Raw genomic sequence first — 21,534 nt, forward strand, 5'->3', positions numbered from 1 at the left:
GGGAAATAACTAAAGAATAAATTAACCTAAGAATCTTTCTACCTATATTCTAGATCCCATCTCAATTTTTCAGAAATCCTGTTCCATCAGTTATCGTCTCTTCCCTCAAATTTCACATCTAAAAACTAAACAAATAGATGAAAACCAGCATTCCACACTCTTGTTCTTCTCTATGTACTATCCTGGTTTTCACTCACATCTAAGTCTTCGTGATCGTGGTATCTCCCCTGCCAGGTAAGTATTCTCATATCTAAGTCTTAATAATCTATACCCTTTAACTTTCCTCCACTTGTACTTCACTTTTCAACCCAATGCGACCTGACTTCGACACTATCACTGAACTGAAAGTTCACTCTGATGTTAAGGTAACCTCCAAAGTGACAAAGTTAGTGGATACTGTTAATCCTTAAATTCCTTGACCTCCAGACAGCTATTGAAACTCTATCTAGGTTTTCATGTCCCCAGTACTCTCTCCTTGATTTTCTTCATCTGCAGAGATTTCTTCTCATTCCTCTGTCAATTTTCTCTTCTTACACAATCTATTCTCATCGGGCAAGCTCTTTTATATCAGCAACTTTATTTATCATTCATATGCTAATGACTCCCACTTTTGTAATTCTACCCTCATCTTACTCCTAGGCTTCAGACCTAAACTGCTTTCATAATGATTTCAGGACGTCTTCATGTGGATGACATAACCATATGTAGCTGAACTCACCTGAATTCATTGTTTGTCCTCAGCTGCCTTCAAAGCCTTTTTGATTTCTATCCCTAATCTCTGTTAATAGTTCACATCTTTGTAATGTTCTAAACCAGAAGATTTTGGGTGATCCTTGATTCTTTCCTCTCTCTCAAATTATTATTTACTAGATCACTAAAAACCTACTAATTATATCACAATTATAGTCTTGACTTTGTCCAGCCCCATTGTCAATACCACAGTGCATACCATTACTTATAATAAATATTGCAAGGAAGGTTGCCACAGTGGCTGAACTGGCCAGTTTTCTTCACCTCTTCATACTCCTATCTGTCTCCACATTAATGACACTGTTATTTTTCTAGAAAAACAAAAGGTGGGCCCACCACAGTTCCAGGCTCCCCTGCTACCAACCTGTTTATACCATTTTGGCATTCTTTTGCCTGCAGGGGGCCAACCAGTATTTCTGTTTATCACATAAATGCTTTACAATTAATCAGAAATCTGCCTGTTCTTCCAGCCTCATTTTCCATCTCTCTATATTTTCACCCTATTCTTTCACCTCTTTCCTTTGTTTTCTGAATGACCATTGGCAGCTCTAGATCTATATCATCCATAAGTTAGAAATCTCAGAGAAAAGAAAATCCCTCTTTCATACTTTCTCAGTAAAGTCCTGGGGAAGTTCTGAGTGGCTCTGCTTGAGTCATTGGACTGATGAACCAATCCCTGTGGCCCAGGGATTTCAGGGCTCTGATGAGTCAGGTTGGCTCGCGTGTCCACCTTTGTGGGGCGAAGTCTGCTCCATCTAAGTTTCATGGAATAGCTCCCTCATTATGAGCAGCTCTGTTTCCAGAATCACGGGAAGAAAATGGCTACCAAGGAACTGCTACAAGAAAAAGGAAGAGGATGGGGAGGTCACATCATGTACTTTCTGGAAGCACAGGATGATTTCTTAGCACGGCACCTCCATTTCCCTCTTCAACTCAAATAAATAGGCATTCAGCTAGGGATAGGAAGTGAACTCCAGTCTTAATAAATCATTTTCTTTCTGAAAAACCACCATTTCCACCTAAGACATATTGTGACGAAGGGGACTATATTGCGTAATTTTGTCTTTATTTTTACATTTTCTTTCAGTCTAATTGTTCCACATTTTATGTGGAAATGGAGCCCACTTCAGAGTTAGGTGGGAATCAGTCACAGTCAGCTCCAGTCTTCCCTTTTACTTTCCCTACTCTTTCCCAACTTTCTACCCTCTTCCTTACTATAACCTCCTTATTCCAGTTCCCCAAACAAAAAAGTAAGCAAACAGTTCAATCAAATGGTATTGAATTCAGAGTCAACAAATGTTCTTGAGGACTTATCACGTACCACATGCCAAATCTCAAAAGTATGAATTGTGTATTACTGTCGTCCAGGTGATGTACCAGCTTATCAGGGGCCAGGAAAAAAATCATTCTGAGATGTGCTTTGGCAGCTCTGAGGTGGCAAAATAGATGTTCATGGCATTCAGATAAATAAAATATATTTGTGTTTGGGTTTGTTTAAAATCTGTTTTCCTGTGAACAGCACACAGCTCATGTGACTTGTTCCCCCATTTGCCTCGCACTTGTCCTTCTGTTCTCTCCATTCCTCTTTACCGTTTTTCTTCTTCTTTTCCCTATTTTCAGTTTCATGGGAAAGCAAACAATATAGTCTACCCTTGATTTTATTATAATTGTTATAGCCTTCTTTCCAACTCTTTTTAAAACCTTCTGAATCCTCCTTCCGTTGTAAAGAAATTCCCCTATTTCTTCAATATTTTTGCAGGATGACTTATCTGGAATATAACTCAGCATCGAGGACACCTCTCACATTGCATCTTTCTCCGGGGGGGAAGCTCGTTTTCTCATCTTCCGTGAGCAACAGGGCAAGAGGTGTTTATCCTTCTCCAGATTCCCCATCACCATTATCATAGGATTACTGCATCATCCTTATGGAAAGGTACATAGGGTTTAAAATCGAAGGCTTTCGAGCCAGACTGAGTTGCAATCCTAACTCTGGCAGGTACCAGCTGTCTAACTTCAAGCAAGTGATAATCCAGATTTATACATCTATGTTAATGACTCATTTGAACACCCAGACTGTGCCTGGATCTCTGCGATTTCAATGACCTCAGTCTCCACTCATTCCCAGTACTAATTCTGAATCTCCACTCATTCCCAGTACTAATTCCGAATCTCCACTCATTCCCAGTACTAATTCTGAATCTTGTCAGCTTGGATCCTCCTCAAAAATTGGAAACTCCAAATACCCAACTTTTTACCTCTTTATACTCACTACCTGCTCTCATACAGTGAAAGACCTTTACAATGAAAGTCCTTTGTTCTTATGATTTCTTCTAGTCTTTCAGTCTCTTTCTAGCCTCTTACCCATCCCTGCATGGTTGGAAACTTGTGTTTGATCGTGAAAAGTATTGTTCCTCGAGTCACACTGATGTTTTGGGAATTTTTAAGAAGATAAAAGCATCAACTAGAATATTAACCTTACTTTATTTTCATTTATTTATTTTGTTGCCAAACTTGTACTTTTTCCCCAGTAATATAAACTCAAGGCAGTGAAAGGAGTTGGAAATGGCATTTCTAGTGGAAAGGTACTAAAACTAGGAAAGGAAGTTCTATAGCTCACCAATTCACTATGTATTCAATAAACAATAAGAGAATATAAAAGCTCCCAGGACTATGTTAGTAAAAGATGAGGTAGGTAAGGAAATAAAGACTTGGAAAATTAAAAAAACAAAAAATAGGTGTCATTCATAATCATCCCAGGATGAACTTAAAAAAGTCGGTGAATTATTAGTTGACGTCATTAGGTTAATTGTGCCAGCATTTGATGGCAGAATGTGAGATGTATCATGGAAATTTTGGGAAAAACAAAAGCTTAATAACCTTTTGTGGCTCATCCATTGCATTTGGACTCAACAATCTCATCAAAGAGATTATACTAAAGTAATATTTTAAGTGCTCTTTTAAAAACTAGACATGTAGTCTAAAAGAAAAAAATGTATGACTATTTTATTTAAAAGTGAAAATCTTCAATAGGAAGCTTTTCTTTCAGCTCATGTTTTCATTAGGATACAAACCAGGATCTCTGACGTAAATAGGTGAACCAGAGAGAATTGTTAGGGCAGTGAAAATACTTTGGATGGTACTATAATGATAGGTATAAGTCATCACACACTTGTCCAAGCCCACAGTATTGACAACACCAAGAGTGAACCATAATATAAACTATGGACTTTGGGTGATTATGATGTGTAAATAGAGGTTCACCATTATAGCAAATAATGGGAGGGTATGATAATAGGGGAGGCTACGCGTGTGGGAGGCCACTGGTGTGTGGAAACCTCTGTGTCTTTTGCTCAATAGTACTGTAGATCTAAAATGTTCTGAAAATTGTTTTGTTTTAAAGGCCAATGGTGAGTCCAGAGACGTAAATGCACTGTGATGTCACTTTCCTGTTCTTTTAGAAAAGCAGAATTTCGCTAAAAGATAAAAAAGACCACACAAAAAACAAAGCTAACATAACTCTAAAAAAAAAAGATTTCTGCTATAATTCCTATGTCACTAAAATGCATTTAGAAATTTTTCTGTGAATGTAGTTCTACAAAAATTGTAAAGACAGCATCAACATTTTTTGTCAAGTTCTTCACTTAGTGATTTCCAGGGTGACTTCGATGTCAGGTTGTATGTAGTACATGTATAAGTAGATTCTTTTTATGGCAACCAACTAGCTCATTTTTCACAAAGTTGGACAGGAACATTTCTATGAATTCTCAGTAGTTTTAGCCTTCTTCTACCAGGGCTCTGACAACCAACTACAGGATGAAACAATCTTGTTTACCTGTAATTTTTGACTGATGACATGTTTTAGAATGTGGGACTAGATCTGTAAAATAACTTGTTTGTTTTCAACCTGGCTTGAGCCTAGTCTCCCCGTGCCAAACTGTTTCATTTAACTTTGCTTCACAGTATGGGTCCTAATCTACCTTTTCCTCCACCAAATTGCACTACATGTTGCAAATATGTTGGTACAACCATACTCGGGTCCTTACCTCTAAAGGTCACTTCCAAAGCTTAAGAATTACAGTAAACATCTGCCTTCACAGAAAAAAAGGGTGTTAATAAGCATATTGATTATCCAGATAATTCTTTCAATAATTTATTTTAGTAGTAGAAACCTGGCTGTTTTATTAATAATAAAATTACACCCTAATAAGACCATTTTTCTCTTAAGTTACCATTTTTATGTGTATTGGAGATGTAATCCAGCTCTAGTATATGAATATGGGCTAAAACATTTAAAAATTAAATCTATATAGGAAGCAGAAGATATAGGTCCAGTGGGGGGAGTGAACATTGATATGAAACAAGTTGCTGAACTTCTCTGTGACTTGCTTTTCCATCTAAAAAGTAGAAAGTTGTGTCTTCACAGAAGTGCAGTTTGGGTAAAAAGAACTAATATTTGCAAACGCAAGTTCTGAGAAAGAACTCATAAGTTCAAGGTTTGTGATTTATCACCTAAAATTGTCCATATTGCCTACTTATTCTAAGTTGGTTATGTGAAAGCTAGAAAAACTCCAAAGTCTGCAAACCAATCATAGAAATTTTGATTTGAAAATTACATAGCATTAGTATCGATTTAGAATGTAAAGATAATATACACTATAATTTTAAATTAAATAAGCTTGATTTAAACTAAAAATATAAATTCTGGATCAAATAAAATATCCTGAGATCTAAAAATTTACTAAGCACGTAATATGGGCACAAGAAGCATTCTTCCTTGTTGTCCTCAGCTAATTTATAGTCTACTAGGATAAATGAGAATATTGAATGCTTCAAGGGAGTGGAAGTCTTCTGAGCAATTAAATTCATAAATAAAACAAAAATCCCTACTGTTGGCTGTCATGAAAAGAAAGATAAAACAATGCCTATCACAACTGGTACTGAATATGGGTTAGAATTATCTTCAAGTGTTAAATCGTGGAAGCAGAAGCTATGTTTTTTTAAGTTAACCTCCCAGAAGTTAAACACAGTGCAGAAACATTCAGCTGATAGATTCAGATAAGAGATTACATTCTACTTAACATATTTTCAAATGATATTTAGAATGACTAGCCTGCCAATTTTGCTCAGTATTAGGGTAACTGAAAACTGTTCATAGATAAGGAAAAAAGAAGAAAGTTCTCCTTTCCCATTTACTTATTAGAGTGTAAGATTGCACTTGAATAATCATCACACACTGGAACACTGTCATGAAGTAAAATGTTGACAAATAAATGAGGGTAACAACGCGCACAATGACAGTAAAACAATATTAGAATTTCCTTTTTCATTCAATTGTAATTTTGGCACCGTTGCTTATTTGATTCTTGGAAAACTAGGGTCAGATTTATGACTACCAAACAATCCACATGGCTTTTGCAATTAACCTGAAATTCTACATTACTCTCTATTTTGATTATTCTCTTAAAATTGAACATATTACAACTATTTTGATTTTGAGATTGAAGTTGGACAATAGGTAAATGCATGTGAAACTCTAGTGTTGATACAAGTAAATCCTATTCTTGGCCTTCAAATTGTGTATTTTGAGAAAATGGCAGTAAATAGCACAAACTAAATCTTAAAGTGGTTTTCTGGTAAAATATTTCATTACATACTTCACCTGTGTTACACCACTTGTTTACGCTAATAAAACTCACATGTGCTAGAGAATAATATTATCTATTGATATTTTAATCACTCTGCTTATCTTTCCATCCCCTCTTCTCCTCCCTGTCTTTAAAGACTGTGTTTTAGAGCAGTGTAAGGGTTAGACTGAGTCCCAGATAATGTTCTGGTCTTTTACAACTAAACAGCTATTGCATAGATTACCAAGAGGGTTGGGTTGTGGTCAAATCATGTATAGTCAATTCACCTAATATTTTTCTTCCTTGATATGTTAGCTTCTATCTGTTGGAAGCATGTGAAAACTTACCTATATTCTCAGCTCTTTGGAAACTTCACAACGAAAGTTTCACAATAACCTGGTATTATTTCTTTAAATTGTATATATGATAGCATTAGAGTTGAGAAACATTTTAAACTTGATGAAATTTCAGGGATGACTTTATGACCTGACAGTAACATAAATGGGTATGTTTTGAAAATAAAGAAAAATCTCTTAATTGTAAAGAGAGTCCATGTATTTTCTTTCATGATTCTGATGAGGTCTGGCTCCTTCGTTTCATTAGAAAGGGGAGTGGGAATCAAAGGAGCTTGACATTTGGCTGAAGTAGCTGCCTAGCTATTAAATCATTGCATTCATGCTAAGACCGCCTATGTGCTCCCATTAAATCCCATTCAGCTCATGAGGTAATATATGTACTGTAGCCTATGGCTGGGTTATCGCTGGTTTTTTTTTTTTTTTTTTCTCTCCCCTGTTAAATTCTCACAAACTCACATTCCTCTAGGCTTTCCTTTTCAAGTTTTATATTTACTACGGTTAGATCTCAAAAAACAAATGTTGAGGAAAAAAAGAAAGCTGTAGAAATATATTTACAGGGTGATATCATACTATGTATATATATAGTTTTTTACATAAAATTGTATTTAAAAATACACACCAAACTCATGATCATAGTTGCCTCTGGAAAGATTCAACGGTAATAGGACTGAGGTTGGTTGTCAAAGAGGATTTCAACTTCATCTGTAAAATGTTGTCATTGTTTTTAAGGCATGAAATCTCTTGATTTGGAAAGGGAGTGAGGTAGTATAGTATCCTTTGAATTCCTCTGCACTTTTTGAAATATAATGAATAAACAGTAGTGATAGAGTAGTGGTTAAGTATACTGGGTCTGGAGAGAGACTGCCTGTGTTTGACCTGCCACTTACTACATGACCAGGGGAACCTTGGTCATGCATCAGTTTCCTAATGAGTAAAGTGGTGTTTAACAATAAATAGTTCCTACCTTATTGGCTTGTTGTGAGAAGTAAATGAGGTAATACAGGAAAAGTGTTTAGAATGGTTCTTAGAACACAGTAAGTATTCAATAAATTAATTAGTAATTTTTTTAATCTCAAAATTTTTTCTACAGGCTTGTCTTTTTTAAAGAACCTTTATGAAATAGATTTATTACTGGATAAATAGCAGCAATGTGCATATAAAACAATTATAAACATGTTTAATTATTTAACAAAGCTGCAGAACGGAAACTTCAGTAACATATTTCCATATTTCACTCCAAGTATTCAGAGGCCACTTCCTCCCAATTCTCTCTTCTATCCTCATTCTCAAGGATTCTCAGTAATTCAGCTGTCTGATCTTTCTGTCTTCTACTTTTTACAACATCTTTCTTCTTATTTCTGAATCGACATAGTACAACCAAAAGAGTTCTGAACACAAGCACAGCAAGTCTGCGTTTCTTCTTTTGGCGACAGTAGCTTTAGTATTAACTGAAAGGCAGGGTAGATAATGTGACACGCGCTTTACTTTCAGCAGACTTGTTAATATCAGCTCTGAATTTTTCATGACGGCTTCGGTAACCTGTAGCCTGGAGCTGAAGCTCTGGGGGTTTCCACCACAAAGAGGTAGATCAGCTGAGCTCTCACTTCCCATCTGGCCCTGGGTGACAGGGACAGTCAGGGGGGCTGCAGGAAACCTGAAGAAGAAGAAAGCTGATGTGGGACACCCATTGTAGTGCATCAAAGGCTAAACATGTGCTGTTGTATGGATGTATCTTTGAGACACTTGTTTATCACTGGCTTCAGAATCTACTTAGCCAATGTGTTTAACGTTAGAGTCACAAGAACAGCTGCCGCTCGTGTAAGTAATACCCTCATACGCAGTGGCATCCTGATTTGCCAAACCAGATTCAGGACCTCTCTGCGGTGAATGTTTGATGCTGTCTGGCATGCTTCTTATTTACCCACATAGGCAGGCGTACACGTGCAGGCACACACACAGACGCACACGATCACGATTCGGAGCTGTTTGAAATTGTAAACCATTTTAGCTCTGTCCCAAAAGTAACAAAATGATCTCAAAGTTCTCACAAAAGCTGTATTTTATGTCTGAAGGTCAAAAACAGAAAGTTTTTTGAAAGGGATAGGAGGCTCAAATGTAATCATATGTGAAAAGTCAAAAATAGTAAAAAAAAATTTTTTTTTAAGACAAAATTTGAGCATTTACCTTTCTTGAGTCTTATGGTGGTTCTATCATATTTACTGAAATATATAGTTGCCCTCTTATTTGTAGGAAGTTGGATCCCTATATACTTGATTTTATTTTTAATAACTGTAACAATTCAGATTTGCTCTCGACACACCCAAACTGCAATTCTTAGAATGCAGGAGTATTTACAAGCACACCAGGAGGAGGCCAGTTCTCTTAACTGCAGTATTCTCTGGTCACACCCTTTGCTTCTGTTCTATCAAGAAAGAAGTTAAATAAATAATGCTTAGTTTGTATGTGGAAAAAAAATTTGTAGAGCTAATAATACTCCAGCCTTGAATGAGAAACAATGAAAAAGTAAATATATATGTTGCTACTATAATTTTTTTGGTAATTTTTCATCAACAGAAGGAACCAGGTCAACTTTTTGAACTTTTGTTTTTATTTTCTTCTTAAATTATGTTTCACTATTTTCAGTCTGCCACTCCAATATTTCTCTAACTTATAGATGCATTTCATTGTTGCTTTTTTGTGTCTGAAAGGGTGTTATTTTTAAAAGCTCATTAACATTTACTAGCATTCTAGCCTTTTCAAAGATCTAACAGAAGGTTGACTTTCAACATTAACATTTTATTAAGATAGTATAACAAGGTGTACATTACATTTATAGCTGTGTTAGTAACCAAAAAGTTGTACGATTTATTACAACGAAACAGTTAAAATATTAAGCAATTAACTTTACCGTTATGAACTCAATATACTTTGATGATATTCTCCAACTATACAGTGACTTTGTTGAAACCTACATAAAAGTGTCCTCATGTTTATTTGTGCACAGTCCAGAATGTTCACAATTATTGTAAAGGATTAGGATTGATGATTCAATAATTAGAAGAGTTTTTCACTTTTTAAAAAATTATTTTACTGCAAAGGAATGATAAAGGGTTTAATCACTGAAACCAACCTATGTTTTGTATAGCAAATGGAGAACTGAAGATTATAATTTTAGCTCTTGAACAAAAATTAGACTCCCTTGGCCATTATCCCTACCTGTTTGGTTATTTTTGCTAAATAAAAAATTACTGCCAAACTTAGTGGCTCAAAACAGCCATTTTATTTTGCTCATGATTTCGTGGGTCAAAAATTCTGGAAGGGTTTGGCTGGTCAGTTCTCACTGGGGTCTCCCATATGGTTGCATCAGAGGTAGGTGGGGCTGAAGTTATCAAGGTTCACCTGTGCTGGGCGTCCAAGATGGCTCACTCTTGGGGCTGGCACTTGATGCTGGCTGTCAACTGGGATCTCAGTTGCACTGGCAACCAGAACACCTATGCAAGGTCTCTCGAGCATGACCTTGGCTTTCTCACAGCCAGGAGGCCTAAGCATAGTTGGGTTTCTTACATGGCAGCTCACAATTCCCAACACAAGTGTTCCAGTGACAAAGGTAAAAGCTGCCTTGGAATTCACAAAACAGCACTTCTGCTGAATTGTATTGGTTATGATTGAGTCTCTAAGGCCAGACAAGATTCAAGGGGCGGGGATAGAGTGGCCACTTCTTAATAGGAAGATTGTAAAAGATTTGTGAACATATTTTAAAGCTACCACATTACCCTCTTTATGGATACTACCCACTTTGTACTACAGATCATTTGAAAGACAACATGGAAATCCTACATCTTCACCATGAGCTCTATCAAAAGAATCTCATTTTAATCAATGTAGAGCTGAAATCACCTCAAATACCTTGTAGTAGCTGTGACAGTTTGCATTTTCCAAAAATGACCATAACAATATTTCCAGTCCTACCTGCTCTTTCAGAATCCTGCCACCTCCCCATCAGGAGGTAGAATCTCCTTCTCCTTGCTTTGAAATCAGATAGGCCTTTGTGATGGCCTTGACAAATAGAATGTTGCAAAAGGGACACTGTATGTTTTCTAAGACTGGTTCACAAAAGGTGACTCAGTTTCTACCTGAGCTTCTCTCTTGGGAATGCTCACCCTTGGAACCCAGTTACCATATGGTGAGGAAGCCCAAACCATCTGTGGAGGCAGGTCAAGGTGTTCCAGCCGAGAGCTTCAGCTAAGGTCTCAGAGTCAACTGCGAGCCTTCAGGTGACTCCAGCCCCACCTTTGAGCCACTCTAGATAATGCTGAGTGCAACAGAGATAAGCTATTTCTGTCAAGCTTTTCCCCAATTGAGATTCATGAGCAAATTAATGTTTTGGAGTGATTTGTTATACAACGATAGATAACCAGGATGAGTGATTTCCCTCTACCCTGAGAGGCGGTATTTCATTTGAAATAAAAGAAATATCCAATTTGCAAATCAATCTTTGTTTGCTCTCAAGAATAAGGTAGAAAATGCATTTCAAGTATTTCTAGGAGTCAATAGAAATAAAGGCAGAATGGAATGGTTATCAATTCATAGGCCCCCAGGCTAGTCTTCAATTACTGAAGAAATCTAGTGTGGTGAATTTAGTAGTTTTCAAGCTCTATGACACCAACAACAGTTTTTTTTAGAGCAGATTAATCAGAAACATGATGCTACACACCCAGTTAATCAGAGAGAAAGTTCTTTCCTTTGAGGAACTGTGTATGTGTGACGCAGCTACAGATAATCATTTATTAAGTTTTTATTGTGTTCTGGGCACTGTTCTACGTGCTGGGAATACAGCAGTGAACAAAACAGTTGTCAGTCTCCTCACAGGGTTTATATTATGAGAAATGAATGGACATGAACAAATACATTATATATATAAAGTCAGTTGGGGGTAAATGGAGGAAAATTCAGAGAAGGAAGATAGCAAGCCCAAGGATAGATGGAGGGAGATAATCACATATAGGGATGGGCAGGGAAAGCCTCACTGAGATGATGAGATTTCAACAAAAACCTGAAGGAAATGAGAGAGGCAGCAAAAAAAGTTTTCTGGGAAAAGGATGTTTCAGGCAGAGGGAATAGAAAGAGTAGACGCCCCAAAGCAATAGCAGTGATACAGTCTGGTAGAAGCAAGAAGGCCAGGATGTTGGAACCTAACCAAAGAAGACCATAGCAGGAGATAAAGGAAGGAGAGAAGGAACCAGACTATCTAGAACCTTCTAAGAAATTGTAAGAATTTACTCTATATGAGAAATTAATCTTTTGGAAGGTTTGAGCAAAACAATGACATGATATTGGATATAAAAGGAGTCTTCTGGTGGCAGAATGAGATTACACAGTAGGTTAAAGAGTGGAATAATCAGGCAAATGAAAATAGTGGTTTGGACAAAGATAATAATGATGGAGTGGTAAAGGGTGATTAAATCAGGATCTAGTTTGATGGTGGAAAACCAATAGATCTACTGACGGATTGAATTGGATATGCGTATGAGAGAAGTCAGAGATGACTCAAGATTTTCTAGAGTGAGCTACTAGAAGAATGAAGATGCCACTTATTCAGATGGTGGATCCTGTAGGAGAAGATGCTTTGGTGGGCAGATCAGGAATTCTTTGGACATGTTAAATTTGAGATGTCTACTAGACATCCAGTTAGAGAGTAGTTATCACAATCTGGAGGTTAGTAGAAACATGGAATTATCAATTTGGGAGTTTTCAGTGTTCAGATGGTTCTTCAGGCTGGAAAATTTCATCAAGGAGCCTTCTGCTTTTTATGGGGACTGATGTAAATAGTCATAAAGGGCAGACGGATACTAATCCTGATCCACTATTTCATAGATTAGATATACCTGGAAAAAGAATTCCTTATCCTCATGAAGGATTAGGTGATAATAAAACTGACTTATTAGTAGATTTATTCTTTGAATTTGAGCTCCACGGCATGGCCTATTTACAAAATGGCATTTGTATCTAGTATTTTCTTTGCCTGAATATATTCGCAATGTAGTGTTGTGGAAACAGTGCATTGCTGTTAATGCAATTCAGTTGCTGGAATAGAGTTTGTTTCTGTAACTCTCAAATAAAGTGTTTCTCTTGATAAGTGCTGTTGTCTACCACAAATAACATGCCCTGACAGACAGAAAGAAAGAAAGCAGAAATTGCAGGTTCTTGAAGTAAGCCAATGAATGTGCTTATTTGAATATAGTTAAATATAACACATTATAATCAGAAATATCACATTTGGCCTGATGCTTAGATCATCTTCAACTTGCACACACAAGTGCAGTTGTTGCTATCTGAGCCACATTTATTTTCTAGACTCAACAGTGCAAATTAAACCAGATGATCTAATGTAAATTATCTGTGTGCAAAATCTATAGAAAACACAAGGTTAAAAGTCCCCTTAACGACAGAACGTTGTCATAGGAGTTCTGTATCAGCCAACATTTACAAAGACAGCAACTGTCAAAGAAGTGTAAGAGATGAGAATTGCCAAAGAGATCAGTCTCCTGACTGCTTTCCAATCAGTGAAAAAACTGAAAATTGAAGGACAGTGTTATAACACTCTACAGAGGGACTTCCTGGTGGCGCAGTGGTTGAGAATCCGCCTGCCAATGCAGGGGACACGGGTTCAAGCGCTGGTCCGGCAAGAATCCACATGCCGCGGAGCTACCGAGCCCGCGCTCCACAACTACTGAATCATGGGCCTACAGCCCGTGCTCCGCAACAAGAGAAGCCACCGCAATGAGAAGCCCACGCACCGCAACGAAGAGTAGCCCCGGCTCGCTGCAACTAGAGAAAGCCCATGCGCAGCAACGAAGACCCAACGCAGCCAAAAAGAAATGAATAAATAAATTAATTAAAAAACCCAAACAAACTCTGTGGAGCTAAAACATAATTTTTAAAAGAATCTTTGTTGCTTATATATATGTTCTCATAGTTTTCTCATTGTGTTTGGAAAGTTTTTCAGAGTATGAGTTGCTAGACCTCAGGATGGGGTGAGGGGAGAGGTGCACACGGACAAATCAAGGTCATCGTAAACATTCAACACCCCGAGAGAAAGACTGGGATTCATCGATTCACCCTTCCCTCTCTATTTAGCCCTGGTGGAGCTCAAGAGGGCAATGAATGAAATTTCTTCCAGACAGCCTGGGGTTTTAGCTACTGTGAGTGACGGCCTGGTGCTGGAAGCAGCTCTGAAAGAGTATGCCAATCTGGGCCTGCTCTTCTTCAACACGAGGAAAGTGAATGAAAGGTAAATACACATACATTTAAAGCCAGCAAGTTCATCGCAGGGTGACAGAAAGTTTAAGGTTAAAATACAAATTTGTATACTCTTATCTAAAAGTTTCAAACTTGTGAACATAAAAAAAAATATGTGACATTTTGTTGTACCCAATTTAGAAGGAATACTTTGGTAAAAAGCTAATATGCATGTGTTTATTTTGTCATGCACAAAGCACAAGGCATGTCATAATTCTATTTAACTATGGTATGGCTTTGTACAGAAGATGTCACAGCATTATAAGAAAAGCCACCAGATGTCACTGTTACAGATTCTATTCAGTCATACGCTAATCTGAAAATTTGTGAACTTTTCATTGCTCAGTTTGAAGAAATTCTGGGTTATAATTTTGCCATCAAAGAAATATTGCACTTGGGCTTTCTTGTGGGGAATTTTTTCCCATGGGTCTTAACTTCTCTATAATTCTTTTTGTTTGTTTGTTTTTTACAGTGGCTCTAAACTCAATTAGGGAATAGGAAAGATTTTCCCATGAGGAAGATTTAGTATACATGAGTTGCTGTCAGAAGTCTTCCTTTGATAGACTTTACACACAAACAGGACAACTCCTCAAAAAACTTGAAAGGTGGATTGGTTTGAAGGTGGACCAATCATTTCCCAGTCCTCTGATTCTTTGATTTCAGCAAGATCAAATATTCAGTAGAGAGCTGGGTTGGGAGATCTTTCTGCCGTTAGCCTCTATTTAGAAAACTAGCTTTACCTTACAATGTGTGGTAAAGGAGATGATTAGTTTGGCACATAAGTAAGTATAGGTTCCACACCTCACAACACTTACTGTTAGAGCAAAGACAAATTGACATGATTTGATCAAAATTTTACCTGTTGTATGTATCTTATATACAGGCTATGTTTCCCTTTAAACAGTAGCCTCATGTAGGACAACGTTCTTACCTTTTTAGTCTAAGTGAAATGAAGGATTTAATAATGAGAACTTCAGTCTAGGAAGCAGATTAATGAAACAGATTTTGGAGTATACTAGAGTTTGGAACATCTGGCAATTCACATCCTATATGGGAGAATTTATACCTTTTACAAATAGAGGCTTATTTAATGATGTGTTTGTGGTATGTGCTGAACCCAGGTTGACTGATTAAAATAAGGATCTCACAGGACCTCAGATGCAGGACCATTTTAAGGAACTCCTTTTTTTTTTTTAAAGAAAAGACCATGCACAGTAGATGGAAAAAGATTTCATGTCTTTATAAGTAGTAGTTAAGTCTCACGAAATTTATGTTGGTATGTTGCCATAGATCAGCAAAATCTGTATAGAAAAGGAAAGAAAAAATCCAGGAAAGCTTTGAGAAGTGAAAATGCCCCTCTCTGACATAGAAACAAGTAGTAACAGCCGCAAACCTGTCTGTGTGCTTATGCCAGTGTGGAATGTTGTTCAACATATGGAGAGCTTGGCCCTTTTGCTGTCAGCCCAGGGCAAGGGATGAATTATCCAGGTAAAATCAAGTTCCTTCTTCAATAGATGCAAAATATTTTCCCCATGAGATGTCTAATAGTTCAGGCAAAGAGCCGTTGAGCAAAGAATTAAGAAACTGGCCTGATGTTGTTATATACAATTTTTAAAGTAAGTTTTCATGGTAGTTTAAAAAAAACAGGGGTAGGTTAACTTAAGATATTCTTAGAAACATTATCATGAGTGTTAGTAAAAATCTCCCATTCTAGTCTTCTTTATTGGAAGAAATAAAGGCAGTAAAGAGAGGGAAGGATCACCATTCAGAGTTTACCTTTTTTTTTTACTTTTCTATAAAGTCTTCTAGTTCCAAGCCAGTTATGCTTAAATTTCCCAAACAATTATTTTAAAAATTCAGTAATCAGGAACTGGGCTAGATGAAAATTATTGGCCTATTTCTATTTCCTTGGGTTTCCCAGTCTTTTCACAGGGAGGAGGGAGGAAGCAGGGAGAGCAGTGCTATTCAATCTGAAAAGGGACACACGTCTCTGATCTCCACTTGCAGTTCCCATCGTCCTTTCGGTTGTCACTGTTGTTTTGTTCAGGACCTAGTCTCCGTCGTGATGTTGATTGTGACAAATTAGGGAAATTTGTCACAACAGGACACTTCACATGCTTAGAAATTAAGGTGAAATGCTCCCCAGATTAACATCTGCTTTGCTCTTAGAAGATAAGTTTGCAGGCAGAGTAAAGAGAGTAAGTCACTTTATAGCCAACTCCTTTCCATTTTTAGGTCTGTTCAAGAAATAGATGGGACTTCGTATTCTAGTTGTCAGCTTGCTTGGTACAAAGCACAAAATCAAATGTGTGCCTAATCATTGAATCATATGTGTTTTATCTTATTATGTCCTCTCAGCTCTCTTTGCTGTGCTTTTCCATTGGTCTCCAAATCATACCAGCCTCAATTACCGTAGGGGCTATCAAACATAAACCTAGTTTCCACACTCTGTTTATCTCCTTGAAACTCACATCCACCTTTGAGTTGTAAATGTAGGTGAACAAGGCAGAATAAAGAAAAGGGAAAACCTTAAAAAGTTTCATCCAGGGGTGAGAATGAACACTGAGGGTATTCTGCTGTGCACATTTCCACATATATTAGATTCCTGCAAATTGCCTTAGTTCAATTGGTAGTTCAAATCTAAAATGTTCCACACAATTCCATTTGTAATGGAATGTCAGCAAGTACAAGATTTACAACATTTTTTTGAATTACATAATTTACAATTATCATCCTCTACTTATTTTCCCAAAACTCATGATTACAGCACAACTATCCTGAAATATCTTACTGGTAAAAGTATTCCTCGCCTAAGCTCCTCATCGTAAATATCTAGTTTCTTTGCGCTTTGGTAACACACTCTGTTGCCTACTTTGTGAACCAGTTCTTGCTCTTAAGTCTTTTTAGCTGCTATGGAAGGCTGGTTTTCTAGCTCAGTTGTCTGTTATTAACCTCTTCATTTTGCTTCTACGGTTAGTTTAAACTACAGTGATGCTAGAAACTCTAAATCAGGGGTCTCCAACCCCCGGGCCGCGAACCGGTATTGGTCTGCGGCCTGTTAGGAAGAGGGCGTCACAGCAGGAGGTGAGCGGCGGGCCGTGAGCGAAGCTTCATCTGCTTCCCCATGGCTCCCCATCGCTCACATGACCACCTGAACCATCACCCTCCCCCGGCCCCCGCTCCGTGGAAAACTTGTCTTCCACGAAACCGGTCCCTGGTACCAAAAATGTTAGTCAAAAATTAGTCAAAGACTAATACACTGAAAATCACTAGTGCCCAAATTCCAAACTGCTGTAACAAATTTAAGGCAATCACTAACCTCCTCAGAAAAGAAGATTCCAGGATTTGTGATGAAGCAGGAGCAGCTAGATCTAAAATCCTGACTTTTGTCCCGTGATTTCACCTTTCCCTTGGGAATTCCTAACTAATTTCACCTGCCACCATTATGATGGCCACTAGTAGAAGTGGTAGCGGGGGTTATTGATTCCCATCAACCTTTTAATTCCTCACAACATGATTGAGACCACGCTGGATCATTCTAACATGCAATTACTCGAGGCTAGAAGAATCTTAAAAGTGAGATAAAATGGCACAATACAAGGCAGTCTTTAAAATATAAGTTACCTAAATCCAGTTTTGAGGTTTCTTGAGCTGTGCTGTATAATACAGTAGCTGTTAGCCACAAGTGTCAATTAAGTACTTAAATTAAACACAGTCCAAATTGAGATGTGCTGAAGATATAAAATGCACACTGGATTTCAAAGACTTAATACAAAAAAAAGAATGTAAAATTAATAACTTTTATATTGATTACATATTAAAATGATAATATCTGGACATATTAGGTAGGTTAAATAAAATACACTATTAAAATTATTTTCACCTGTTTCTTTTACTGTAAAGTGGCTACTAGAAAATTGCAAATTACACATATGATTTGTAGTATATTTCTTTTGGACAGTGCTTTAGAGAAATGCTCTAGCAATGTTTTTGCCTCGCTCCCAGCCTGCCACCTTTGTAGAAACTTTTAGGAATATATTGGCTTAGACTGGGGATTTTGAATGTAAGAAGACCTGGGTTTATATCTCAGTTCTCCGCTTACTACCTGAGTGACTTTGGACATATTACTTAAAACTCTCTGCTTCAATTGCTTCAGCTACAAAGTAGGGATAATAACATTGTGTCCGCTTGCGTTATATGGTTACTGTGACGATTACACGAAACTATAAATTTCTTGTTTGCCTCACATAAAGAATCACTTAGTTACGACTGGTGTTATTTATACTCTTATTTCCTACTATCCAGGGATTCTCCTCAGTTTTCTTATTCATCATATCCAGATGAATCTAGAGAGTAAAACTTTAAGAACACTCAGTATTATCCCTTCACCCGCCTAAATAAATTATACCTTAGGTTTCTTGGATGGCTGACACCCAGAATGACACCTTTTCAAGAGAGACAAGGCCTAATAATGGAGATGTAATCTTCTAGGCCATAGCTGGGTGATCAACGTTCATATTAGAAATATGTACATATAGATATAGGACACATATAGTTGGTTCATTATATAAATTAGCAAAATAAATCATCTGTTTTTATAATGTTTATTGGAATATGGTTGATTCACAGTGTTGTGTTAGTTTTAGGTGTACAGCAAAGTGAATCAGTTATACATATAAAAATCATCTTATGTTGAAGAGGGAATTTGACATAAAATGTCATCAACTAGAGTGACTAAATATTGATATTTCATTGAATAAACTGTCTTGTTTTGTTTTTTAATGGAATTGCCTGAAATAGCCCAGTATTCAAAATCAGAATCAACAGAAAGAATGTTTATAACAGAAAATATTATTTTACTCTTATAAAAACAAAAAGCAAAATGATGGCAGATCTGCATTTGGAACGTTGCATGCAATATTGTTTGCCAAGCCTAAAACAAGCATAAGAGAGTATTAAGCTCACAGCAACTGAAATAATCAAGAAGAGAAAAGTGCTTCTGACTAACTATATAAAAAGAAAAACCCAAGTGTGGGAACATAAAACCTGTGAAGGTGATAATTAAATATTGGAGGTGCAGGTTTGAGTATGACTAAGGACATCACCTTACTTACTAAAGTCCTTGATTCTAAAACTAGTACACAACTCTAGAATTTGAAAAAGGCACTTTAATGCATATTAAATATTAAATGAGGCACCACTTAATTGGATACATTGCCCCAGGGATAATACAGCAAATAAAGTTTGAAAGGGGGTTTAAGCTAATTGATGGATGCTTAAGCTATAATAGGATCTTTTTAAAGGAAAGTAGAGATGCTTTGGAAATTGTCTAGAAGGCTGCTATACCCTCCCCCTTAAACATGCTTTTGTGTCATTATTAGGCTCCTATCTTGGAATACGGACAGAAACTTCCTGGTTAACTATAACAGAAGAGACAGAAAGCAGGTATTTAGACCTTAAAGTAGACTTTAGAGAGGTAGCCACTTGGCTGCAGGAATGAAGAAGAAATGCAGTTCAGCAACTGGAGTTGACACAGATGTGGACAAGGCCACCAGGTGGGCTGTTTTAAGTGGTGCAACGTACTTTTCCCTGTAGGCAGGTGGAGCCCGGTGGCAGTATATTGAGGAGACGGCTACTAGAATCCAAGTCAGGGGACAGTGGTGATTAGATAGAGGCACCATAACAGTGTGCCCAGTGGTCAGGGACTGGATCCCAGGTTCTTCATGGTATAGAAGAGGAAGAGACAAAGGCTTATAGGAGTAAGGCAGAGCATCGGTCCTAAATGGATTGTGGCTCTAGGCTAGTGGTTCTCAACTGGGAGTGAGTTTGCTCCCCAGGGACATTTGGCAATGTGTGGAGACATTTTATATTGTCACTGTTGGGGGTGGGTGGGTACAACTGGCATCTAGTGGGTAGAGGCCAGGGGTGCCGCTAAACCTCCTACAATGCATTGGACAGCCGTCACCACAAATGTCCATCTGGCCCAAAATGTCAATGGTTATGCTGTCTACTACTCTAGGCAGATTTCTGAGGCAAAACTTGGACACAGAACAATAACGCTGAAGTCCAAACTGGGTTATAAATTGGGAACCAGGTGCTGGTGCAAACTCGACTAAAAAGAGATCAGGACCAGCCTTGAAACAGTTATGACTTGATACAACATCCCCAGGGTTTAGGCTACAACTCCTATGAGGCAGTGTGGTATAGAGGGAAAAAGTAAACCTACTTCCAACTGTAAGTCTCCGTGGTTCAAAACAAGTTTTATAAGTTTGACTTCCTTGTGTCAGATTAACACAGCAGTTTCAGATCTGAGGGATATTGTGAAGATCATAAGGTAATATATCCAAAATGCCTACCACAGGACTTAAAACATCATAGCACTAGAATGGCAAGAAAGTTGCTGCATCTAACGTATAATACAGAAATTATATCTGCCCTTGGCAAAGCAACGAAATAGCCTGTGTCTAAGTCTAGTGAACATTTATAAATACTCACGCTCATCTTATTTGGCCTCTCAGCAATACTGATCACTGCAGTTGCCATGCTGCAATCTTTTCTTTTTTCTTAACATCTTTATTGGAGTATAATTGCTTTACATCATTGTGTTAGTTTCTGCTGTATAACAAAGTGAATCAGCTATACGTATACATATATCCCCATATCCCCTCCCCCTTGCATCTCCCTCCCACCCTCCCTATCCCACCCCTCTAGGTGGTCACAAAGCACCGAGCTGATCTCCCTGTGCTATGCGGCTGCTTCCCACTAGCTATCTATTTTACATTTGCTAGTGTATATATGTCCATGCCACTCTCTCACTTCGTCCCAGCTTACCCTTCCCCCTCCCCGTGTCCTCAAGTCCATTCCCTACGTCTGCGTCTTTGTTCCTGTCCTGCCCCTAGGTTCTTCAGAACCATTTTTTTTTTTTAGATGCCATATATATGTGTTAGCATACGGTATTTGTTTTTCTCTTTCTGACTTACTTCACTCTGTATGACAGACTCTAGGTCCACCAACCTCACTACAAATAACTCAATTTCGTTTCTTTTTATGCCATGCTGTTTTCTAATTGCTGCTCCCTTATCTGATTTCCCAACTAGACGTGCATAAGCTCCATTGGTGCAGGAATGGCGTCTCTCTCGTTCACTTGTAACCTCACTGCCCACATAAATAAATAAAAAAGTTTCCAATAAATAAATGAACAAAACCTAGTTAAATAACCTCTAATCAACCAGAAGGCAGGAGTGCTATTGATTATACATATTGCAGAATTCTTCTATGATGCCTATAGCGTCAGAAAGTTTTAGATCAATTTCAATCAAAAATCTCCTTCTTTTCAGTGGCTCCATTCCTACTTGATTGTGGGACCCACTGAGTTGAATGCATATGCCCAGGAAATTCTCTAGGAAGCAGAGCTATACCCATAGAGAATCTCTGCTTTTTAGATCAATAATTCTAAACACTAGAGAGAGTTGGGGAGATGGTTCCTGAATTCTCACTCTGAAAGA

General features: G+C 37.6%; 1 protein-coding gene across 1 annotated transcript in view; it reads right to left on the reverse strand.

Annotated features, from left to right (window-relative positions):
- Positions 1–6,690: 6,690 nt before the first annotated feature.
- Positions 6,691–21,534, reverse strand: part of LOC309628593 (uncharacterized protein) — a 211,883-nt gene continuing 197,039 nt past the window's right edge. The window contains exon 6 of the mRNA XM_082391820.1: positions 6,691–8,384. Within this exon, the coding sequence (XP_082247946.1) occupies positions 8,331–8,384 (54 nt within the window). The 3' untranslated portion in view covers positions 6,691–8,330. The remainder of the gene's footprint in view (positions 8,385–21,534) is intronic.

Source organism: Balaenoptera borealis, assembly GCF_965194805.1.
Source record: "Balaenoptera borealis genome assembly, chromosome: 4".
NCBI lineage: Eukaryota > Metazoa > Chordata > Mammalia > Artiodactyla > Balaenopteridae > Balaenoptera > Balaenoptera borealis.